At 30.9% G+C, this 10,545-nt stretch overlaps 2 protein-coding genes across 2 annotated transcripts; both read right to left on the reverse strand.

Moving 5' to 3' along the window:
* Positions 1-2,170: 2,170 nt before the first annotated feature.
* On the reverse strand, positions 2,171-4,014 carry LOC8259090 (F-box/kelch-repeat protein At3g23880). Its single transcript, XM_002517157.4, has one exon. It carries the CDS (start codon positions 3,679-3,681, stop codon positions 2,416-2,418), a length of 1,266 nt encoding a protein of 421 aa, XP_002517203.1. The 5' UTR covers positions 3,682-4,014; the 3' UTR covers positions 2,171-2,415.
* A 2,516-nt stretch (positions 4,015-6,530) lies between these two features.
* On the reverse strand, positions 6,531-10,501 carry LOC8259089 (putative methyltransferase C9orf114). The gene is made up of 11 exons (XM_002517156.4): positions 10,032-10,501; positions 9,862-9,909; positions 9,354-9,536; positions 9,179-9,245; positions 8,933-8,997; positions 8,502-8,580; positions 8,027-8,145; positions 7,836-7,915; positions 7,487-7,556; positions 7,050-7,127; positions 6,531-6,955 (listed from the first exon to the last, which is right to left on the reverse strand). Exons 1-11 carry the CDS (start codon positions 10,278-10,280, stop codon positions 6,884-6,886), a joined length of 1,110 nt encoding a protein of 369 aa, XP_002517202.1. The 5' UTR covers positions 10,281-10,501; the 3' UTR covers positions 6,531-6,883.
* Positions 10,502-10,545: the final 44 nt, after the last annotated feature.

The following is a 10,545-nucleotide window of genomic DNA, read 5'->3' on the forward strand; positions in this document are numbered from 1 at the left end:
TAAATATATTGAAGGCTCCATATATTAAATTTTGTAAATTAAAATTAAATTATTTTGTCTTTTCTATTTTCTATATTAGAATCTTATTGATTTTATTTATGGTCTAATCACCAATTAAATCTTAAATTTTACACTTTTTAATAATTTTATTAAATTATTTTAAAATTTTAAAATAAATTTTATACTTTTAATTTATTTTCAAAACACTTGTTGGTAATAATTTTTAAAATTTTTAATGAGAAAAATGACATAGCAAATCCATTATACTTACTAATATGAAAAATGTTGAGTTAATAAAGAATTTATTGTATTTAGATGTATAAAATATATAAAGAATACATATATATATAAGATTTTTAATGATCATATTATTAAGCTTAGGATAAACTATTTGTATTGATTTATAATTATTATTATTTTAGGAAGCACAATAGACTTCCTATATCATCTTTTTTATTGTGAAATTTTAAAAATTGTTATCTAGTTTTTTTTTTAAATAAATTTAAAAAAATAAGTATTTGTTTTAAAATATTAAAGCAATTGAATTAAATTATTAAATAGTATAAAATTCAAAATTTAATTTATAATTAGACCTTTATTTATTTACTAATTAGTATTTCAATCCCTCAATTTTGTGTTTGATTGCTTGCAAACATGATATTAGGAGGCGTAAAAATTTAACTTTCATAATCAATTGTATTATTATTTCTTAAATAAATATCCTTTCTTTTATTTTCAATATTTGAAGTTGTTGGATTTTATAAAAATCTAGTAATCACTTACAATTATCATCATTTCTTTTTTCATATAAAATCATAAATTCTTCACTTATCTAATAATTTTTAAGATTTTGAATTAGGAAGTCAGTTTCGTATTAAAAACAATTCTATGAGAAAAGAATTCTGTTTATTTAGCATTACACTAACTAATTTAATAATGAAATAAATTATCCATCGAATTTATAATTTAGTTTAAACGGATAGAATAATTCAAATATCACATTGTTTCATCTTAATTCAAAATTGAATTTATTGATGATAAAATAAACTAAATTCTTTGTAAACTCTGTCTTTCTTTTAGAAGAAAATTAGTAATAATAAGGATAAAAAGTCATCTAAAAAGGAAGAATTGTATCTAAAAAAGGAAGAATTGTCTTACATTGTATAACTAAGTTGTTCTTGTGATATAAAAGGAAAAACTAAATTTCTAAAATGGTATCAAGATTGGGTGTTGCTAACTTGTTATTTTAACCATAAATATATGTGTTTTTATATGGTAACACTTAAAGCCAACATTGGCATACATATGGCTCATCTAGAAGAGGTCTTTTTATTTATTGTTGACACTTTGGATATTTTCCTTGCAACAAAAGACATCTTGCATAATAATGGAAACTCGGAATTTATTTAATTTGTCAAAATTCTGGTGTCTGGCCAACTCAATCCAATTGACACTTGCAAGTTTGGTCTTTTTCTTTCTTTGGATATGTTGAAAAACTAATTCTGATATTGCAGCATACCTCTTTGGAATTTGTAGCATGGCCAATTCCAATACTAGAGTATGCCTAAAGAGCCTTTTCACGGTGATATTTGGCAGCTTCGGCTATAGCCTGTATGTACTCATTAACAGCATCAGTAATTGTGACTGGTGCAGCTGATTAGTGGCTTAACTTCCTCTGCATGCTGCATCATTCTTCTATTGGTTTAATGCCTCATTTGATTCAAACAACTTTATGGAAGTAGCTTTGGTTTTGAAGAAAGATTAGTATAAGAGTTAGATTGGAATATAGTCTTGATTACAAATTTTAAAAAAATTTGAGTTGAAGAATTTATTGATTGACATGTAAAGATTTAGAAGAACATAATTTCCTTGACCATGCCAATCTTATAAAATTGTTGATTGGTATTTAGATGTCTTAATCACTTAACATAAAAGGTCTCATGATCTTATGAACTATGAACAATAAATACTAAGTAGTTCCTACACACGTATATCTACACGCGCTCAATAATATTAAAAATGATATAACTCTCACATGCGCGTGCTTATTTCTACGATAGCAACATAACATATTTCCTACCTAATTGGAGATTTTCCGGTAGGTGTGCAATATTTCTTTTCGCGCGTAATTTTCAAAAAATTAAAAATAGAAATTAGAAAACAGAAGATATATAAATAAAATATGCATATAGAATAAGTTACAGATACCTTAAGCAGCTATAACAGGCTAACATATTCAGAAGCAGAAAAACCTTATGTTGGAGATGAAGATCTTCAGACATCTCCAACAGTAAGTTTTACATCTTCAGACAGAAACACAAAAGGAAAACATAAATATGAAGTCCTATAAATTGCCATAGGCAAAGGAGAGTTTTAAGAAAAAAACTCTTTATTGTTCCTACTGTGAAAGATATTTTAGTCTATATCATTCATTCCACGAATGCTAGCAGGAGAAATTAGGCTTTCAGAGTAAGCAGCAGCCTTGAGAAAGCGGCCCTCTCCCATGCCTTGAACATGAAGGTCCTCAAATTTCACTCCATCATACATTACAAACCTCTTGCGTCTAACAGAGAGAACAAGTTTGCCACTCTTGGTGAAGCATTTTGGATGCAAGCGATAATGATTGCGCAAATGAGACTCGTGATTCGTGATCTTGGGAAGTGTCATTAATAGACTCCAAGTCTCTTTCACTCCACCATCATTTTCTTCCTTCTCTTGCTTCATTTTCCAAAGTGTCTGATCATATTGGCGAAACACACAAAGCGAGTTTCCCCAAAGCAGTAAGTTCAATTCTGTCGCCACAACAAAAAACTGCTGCTCTGTAAATTGTTCATAAAACCAAATGGACTGAGGTATGATTGGTTCAAAAGGAGGAGAAGGAACTTCCCTAAATGTTTCATCTGATAAATTGAAGCATAAAATTCGGTCTGCGAATTTATGAAACTTGCTAGCACCCCAGTAAAGACAGCCATTTAGAGGAATTGCTTCATAGAAAACAGAGTAATCAAACCCACCAAGATTTCTCCACAAATTCCTTTTTACTGAAAAAACATGAACCTGTTTATCACAAACACTCACCACTTTATAGTCTTCCATGCTCGAATCGAAGCCTAACCCACAAACTCCAGCACATACACCTAACTCTTGAGGAAGAGGCAATATTTTGTAATCATGAATGGATGGATTCCATAAAACAAGAGTATTACTGTTACTATTAGCATCATCACCATAATTATGATCACCGTCCATGGATAAACAGAACATTCCATGGCAAGAACCAGTCTTGATTTCGAAAGATTTTCCTCTGATAAGAGGAAAATCAATCTCGAAAGCAAACTTGAAAGAATTTTCAAGAAATCCACCGCCAAGAGCATACAGCTTACATTGATCATCACGAGATTGATCACTTGCTTGCACTTCTCTTCTCCTGCTAGGTCTGCTGTTGCTGCTCTTGTTATAAAAGAGAAAGATACTGCTCTCGTTATGAGGGCAGTCTTTAAGAGTATCGCAGTGAAGATGGCGAAAGAGAAGCCAGTAAGGGAATCTAGAGTGAGTGAGAAAGTTAAGCCAAGGCTTTGAAACACACCTGAATCGAACAAGAGACTTCAAAGGCAATCTAGTGAGGATATCAGTGACGATATCATCAGGGAGATGCTTTGATGCCACTGTCATCATAGCCATGTTTTTTTTTTATCAAGAATCCAGATATTGTTTTTCAAGAAATATATATTGGCAGTGTTTTTTCTTCTCTTGAGTGTGAAGCATATGATCAAGAATGGCAACATATATATAGTAGTAGAGATGTGGATGGAGACGAAGAATATAAAGAAAAGAAATGGAAAGGGAGTGCCGTTCGGGTTTTTTTTTTTTTTTGTTTACTTCTCATGTGTGTTGACTTCAACAAAGGTAAGTGATACTTGTATCGGCAACTCGGGCTGATGCTGTAACAATTAAAGTAAAAGAAAAAAGAAAAAAAAAAAGTAAAAGTCCTACATTTATGGTGTTCTGAATTTATTTACCTAACTCGTGCAGAATGGCCATTTTTATTTTTGGAATTTTCTGAGAAAATAAACTGTAACTGACTATTGAGATTTATTGGAATTTAATCATTCAGAGATGTTGCAGCTTTTTCTATAGAAGTGGAATATTTAAGCATTGATTTTCTATTAAATTAGTGCCTTTTCCTTTAGATTACTAAATGCACAGATTTTTGCTCATAAATTTCTCTGGTCAAAATGCATGGCATGAAACATTTTATGTAAATTCATGACTCCGTAGATTTGATTTGAGTTCTTAATTCATAAATTTGATATACAGACACTAATTTTATAGGATAAAATGAATACTCGAGATAATTTTCTTTTTTAAAATTCATAAATATTTTAAAATTTATGTGTTTTAAATAAAATAAAAGATTAATTTAAGATTTTAGATATTCAAATTTATTTGAAATTGATTATAACTAAATTAAATTCTACCAAAATAGATAGAATTTATAGATAAATTTCATATTAGCTTATTAATATATTCTATAACATCAAAATATCACCTTTAATTTTATTATTTTTATTTTATTTTTTTTATATATATTTTTCTTAAATGAAATGAATTATTTAGTGAATTTCAACCAAACATAGCATTATCTAATTCTTTTAATAATCAATAATTCTCAAATTTAGCGTAACAAACAAAGGACAAAAAGAAAGTTAGAAACAATTTCCATAGTAGTTTTCTAATTGCTAATTTATGAAAAGGTTTATCTGAATATTATGGATTATTGATTAAGCTAAATATATCAGTTACAACTTCTGTTGGTGGATTTGCTTTAATTTCCTTGCAAAGCACTTAATAACACATGGTTAAAAGTGAATCAATTTTGAAATTAAACACGTCAAAATCAAAACCAATAAATAATTTTGGCAGTTTTGAATTATTATAACTAAATTAAACTCCTGAAATTTACTCTTCTAAAAATTTAAATGGGAATCATTAGTCTAATTTAATTTAACCATTCGTTTTCTCTTTAAGTATGTTATATACATAGATTTGTGCTCATAAAAACTTTTTCCTTTGAACTTGATTTTATCTAACAGCCAATATGTGGTTTAGTATCACTAAATAGAGCATTCTTAGTGTAGAATTGTAATATATTGCTCCATCAAGACGATTAATAATTGTTATGAATAAATTTTTTATATGTATTTATTAATATTTGATATTTATTTTTATCTTTTATATTAAAATAGACTGATTACTTATCATTAATGAAATATTTATATATTTTTTAAGAAATAAACGGGAACTTTTAAAAGCAAAAAGGAAAAATATAACTAAAAGGGGCATTAGATTACCGAAGGACTAAAAATATTTACTTCTTTCCTTCTTTGTTGCTTATATAGATTCCTTTTATAGCTGTTTTACCTTTTTCTTTTTCTTTTTTTCCTATTTTGTTATTTCTTTTTCTGCTAATAAAACCATTATATAGCTTAGTTTTCAAATAGATTCATCTTATTATGGAGAGTTGATATACCTATTCTTTTTTTACATGTCGAGGAATATTCTCAAGGATGATGTTGGATATGGCACCTTTGATCCTCCCTTAGTTACTAACAGAGGTAATTGTTTGTTTGTTCAATTTTCACATAAGACAAATAAATCAGTCTCCATGGTGGCTTTGAAATTGCTTACCTGTGAAGAGATTTATTTGAGTTATAGATTATTGATTATGTTAAATTTATTAGATGGCAGGTTTTTCTAATAGATTGTTCTGCCCTGCTTGGCCAGAACTTAATCATGATTTTACATTTTTAAATCATAAACCAAGTAAATTTTAAGATTTAGTTCAAATAGAATTTTGTTTTTGAAAAAGAAGCTGATATCATTCAGTTTAGGCTCATGTTCATTAACCGTGGGATCAAACTAGACCCAATCAACTTTGCTGATAATCCCACTATATAAATTATTTATTTTTATTACGAATATTATAGCAAAAATTGAGACATGGAAATTAATGAAACTCGTTGAGACATCTATCTAGAAAAACTAGGACAACTGTGACTTCTTAAAAATATTTTGATTTGGTTGTCAATAATTAATTATATTTATTACAGAGTAAAATACAATTAAATTAAATAGCATTACTTTTCCAAAAAATGTTGCTTTCGTTTCAAGAAGAAGACTTTAGATGCTTAAAACTCGTCAACATTATATATTTATTTACAATTTATAATTACGTACAAAAAGAATAATATCGAAATAGTAAAGAAATCTTGACCGTTTGGGCCCCAAAAGGTTCATTCTTCAGATTCTAAACTTCTACGTCTATTTCAGTACAGTACAAATAGAAAATGTAAAAATCTCGTAACCTGAGGGACCTTAGTGCCTTTTCAACCAACTTGAAAACATTTATTTCTTAAACTAACTTAACAGGCCTAGTGTGACCCATTTAAGGTCAGACTCATCACCTTGGGAAATTCTTGGAAGAGAAAGTAACCACGCTACACTACCCAAAGAAATCAATTGAACTCCACTAATTTAAAGTAATCAACTGTGATTACTGCCGCATTTGCACTAGCAGCCATGACTTGGTTCTGCTATCATTCCTAAAGTGGTTTTTGAGACCACAAACAGATACACAAGTGTTAAATTACGGTATCAAGAAACCGAACTTGTTTCTACCAAAATTTTACAGGTAATGCGTTGAAGGAAAATCCCTTGCCAACCTAGGCTAAATAATGTAACCTCAAAATTTCTAAAATCATCATCCTATTGAGGAATATTTTTGAACTCTGTCCTCCCTGTTGTGCTCCAGAGTCTCTGTAAATTTGATTAGAGATATGCCAAGTATAAATGTAGATAACCGTAACCTTCAGCCAACTGCATGCTAATCTTGAATTCTTTGCAATGCTCGGTTAATTGGTTCTTGGAAATATTGAAGTGAAATGAATATTGCTTCCTGTTACAAAAAGACCCATTTAAACCACAAATCATATCTGTTCATAGATAATATTTGCTTGGTAAATAGACAAAAAGAAATTAAAAAGTATAACCTCAGTTCGAATTGTTCGACTTCCTTGATGAGGGCAGGTGTTCAAGTATGAATTAAAAACCTCTCTAACATTTTTACCCTTCAAGAAGAAGAATCATCAAGGTTAGTATTTGGTAATGCACTTTTTGCTTTTACTATAAGCAGCTCCTGCAACTTGAACAAGTCATTAGATTATCCAGAATACTGAATCAATGATAAAATAATGAATTTATGAGCAATCATGTTATTAATTTTGTTCCAAATAACAGATTTATGCTGTCAAAATCGCATGACATGAAGATAGCGAAGGAATCGCATTCCTCCAACAGAAACAACAAAGCAAAGACAGAGGGGAAAAGAAAGGGGAAGAAACATGGTACAAGTAAACGGATCTAAAAATGCAGCCATGTAATTCATCAAATATAGCAACAAACATGTATACTTGTTGAACAGATATACCTTTAAGCTATTGTCTTCTTCAATACTTTCTTCTAGTCCAGCGAGCCCCCCAAAAGCAATCAACAAGTGCCTAACAGATTATACATGCAATAGGATCAATAGTCAGATTGTAGGTGCTTAAAATGCATTATTACTTCTACCAATAAAATTGCTTAGATTTAAATTTAAACTATACAAATTCTGATGCCTACGGGCAACACATACAAAGCAAAAAAAGATATGCCATGATAGAAATCCACAATCACTGAACCTTAGAACACAAACAGAAAGCTCTTTACCATAATAAATGGGTAAAACCACCTATAGGAAGTTAATTATGGAGCTGTACAGACAGAAAAAAGTAAAAAACCTGAAAGTTGGCAAAGAAAGCTTTGATGCGTTAATTATCTGACCATGCTCTGAGGTACCAACCAAATGATCATAGCCACCCTACAATCAACACAACTGAATTGATGAAGGCCTCGTTTAAATTTAAACAGAGAACTACATATGGAACTTACAAAGGAGATACAGAAAACCATAAGATCAAAGTATCAATACCTTGTATGGGCAATCATTGAACACTGTGCTGATGTTAGAAGCATAACGTACTCTATATCCCCAATACATTCCTGCTTCCTCCCTGGGCTTGGACAATGAGACAACCTGACGTGGCAATTCTAGATAAATGCAATTGAAAATCATGAACTTCATGAGTGGTGGTAATTTTTCTGCATGCATATGCTTCATAAAAAGTATACTAAGAATATGAAAATACATAAAAAAAAAAAAAGAAAAGTAAGAACTATTCTAGAAAAAGTGCAAAAAAACAGAAGGAAGATTTGGGCTGATGGAAAAGTTTGTAAATATGAAAGGGAGAGAACATACTTCGATAAATTTATCTTACATCCTGAGAACATCAACTGTCTCAAAGATTAAATCAGAAAAATCACAATTCTACATTCACTAAAAGACTGGCAGAAAAATCAGGCAAGGCTCAAAACATAATAAAAAGAAAGGATCAAAAACTTATTACCAGAATCCAAATTGCGGTCAGTTCCCATTTCCACGGTCACTCTTATACCGGGTTCAACTACTTGATCAATAACAACATTCTGCATCATTTAGCTTGAAAGATGTAAAACATCACATTTACTACAGATCTTAATCTAGAATTCTTACGGAAAACAATATATTCAGAAGCTAACTAGGCCTACATCTCATCTTGCAACATGAGTATCCCAAATTTCAAATTAACTGAAAGCTCAGAGGGTGGACAGAAAAGGTGAATGAGCAAAAACCGGTAGGCAATAAAACACCATTCGTTGTTTGTGTCAGTTATTATGCAGTTGGTCAAAGCAACTTCCTATGCCTCACATGAAGAAAATTAGATACCATAATAATATTTTCTTTTTGAAAAATAAAGGAGGTAAGAGCAGATACATAACAAATTTTAATAGATATTACCTTACTCAAACCCACATCAACTAGAGTTCCTATTGAGTTTGGGGCTTTTTCTTTTAGTGTGACACCTGTAAAAGTTAGTATACTTTATCAATGGTTGACAGAAACTGGAGGAACATCCACTGATTGTAAAATATGTCACAGGTGCTTTAAAATCAACAACCTACCGCCTTTCAAGAACAATAACATTTCTAGAAAATGACCACAAAAAAATTGTGCCAGGGTTTGAAACCCTTAAAATGGCTTTACCTTCTCGAAATGGAGCCCACTCATGCTTGCGGAGATGATGTGGAGCATCAAGCGGAGGCAATAGGCCCTGTGAAAAAACAATCAAATGCATAATTACAAAAATCTTGAAATTAATACATACTGCTAACAATTGACAAAAGTAAAAGAAATAAAAGATATCAATTGGTCAGCTCACCACAAATCTCAGGCTATTAAGCCTAGGAAAGAGAGCTTTTCTTAGATACTGTGGAGTCTCGAGATACCGCAGAATCCTTATAAGAAATGCAGCACCACTTTCATTTTCATCAGAGTTATTGCCTGTGATCATTGTAGTACGATCCTCTTTCACTGAACTACTCTCATTGTCAAACACCACCACCTACTCACACACACAGATAATAATAACAATAATAGTAAATGTTACAGTTTCCAAGAACAAAATAGCAACGATTTCATCTTGATAAATGCAAATTTTCTAATTTTTGAATTGAAAGAATTAAAATATAGTAATGACTTTCCAAACATAAATATTAACCTAATAGCAATCTTAAAATAAATTCTTACATTTTAGACCTTACAAACAAGAGAAATTGACTAAATAAGGTTGAACTGAATTCTGGCAATTTTTCAGCTTCCCGAACAAGGTGCAATTCCAGTTAAAAGCATTAAACAAAACTTTACCAATAAAGTAAAAATACAGTCACCTCATCTATTCGAAAAATAGTCGCCGCACGAGCAATCTGACCAGCCAACTGCATTAAAATAAAATAAAATAAAAAAAGAATTTTTAAGAATGAGGCAATAAAGTAGAGAGAAAAGATGGATGGAAAAAATTGAAACAGTAAGAAAAGAAAAAAGAAGAAGAGAGTAATACTCGAGTAGCGAGCTCGAGAGATTGAGCGTTGTCGATGATAGAACCAGGGACGGCTATGCTTATTGTAGCTGTTTCCTTTGATTCATTCTCTTCTTTCTTTCTCTCATTTCTTTCCTTTTCCTTCTTTTTCTTTTTCTTCTTCCTATCCGAGTCGCCATTAACGACGACGTCGTTCACCGGTTCGTGGTTTTCTACCGTCTCTGTTTCTGTTTGTGCTTCCGCTTCTGCTCTCTTCTTCTTCTTCCCCATCTGTGTGTTCACGCTTGTGTTTATAAAGCGCACGTCTTATGATTCCGGGAAGGGTTTATGATTCAGAAAAGGATTTGTGGCAGTGGCCGGGGGTTTTGTAGCGCACAAGCGGGTTTAGTGATGGACTTCTCTTTTAATTTTCCTTTTCCTTTTTACATGGTCCGAAAACCCGATTCAGTTTTATTAAAGACAATATAATAATTTTATATATTATTATAAGGAAACTGGAATGACAGAATTTTCACAGATGATTAGGGAAAGGTTT

The sequence above is a fragment of the Ricinus communis genome, chromosome 9 (genome assembly GCF_019578655.1).
Source record: "Ricinus communis isolate WT05 ecotype wild-type chromosome 9, ASM1957865v1, whole genome shotgun sequence".
Taxonomy (NCBI): domain Eukaryota; kingdom Viridiplantae; phylum Streptophyta; class Magnoliopsida; order Malpighiales; family Euphorbiaceae; genus Ricinus; species Ricinus communis.

What these genes read in the sequence shown, in the direction of transcription:
- LOC8259089 (XM_002517156.4), bottom strand. Translation starts at nt 10,280, where the DNA reads ATGGGGAAGAAGAAGAAGAGAGCAGAAGCGGAAGCACAAACAGAAACA. An exon ending in CTATTTTTCGAATAGATGAG is followed by an intron (nt 9,537 to 9,861) that starts GTGACTGTATTT and finishes GTGTGTGAGTAG; the next exon opens with GTGGTGGTGTTTGACAATGA. An exon ending in TCAATGATTGCCCATACAAG is followed by an intron (nt 7,916 to 8,026) that starts GTATTGATACTT and finishes TGTTGATTGTAG; the next exon opens with GGTGGCTATGATCATTTGGT.
- LOC8259090 (XM_002517157.4), bottom strand. Translation starts at nt 3,681, where the DNA reads ATGGCTATGATGACAGTGGCATCAAAGCATCTCCCTGATGATATCGTC.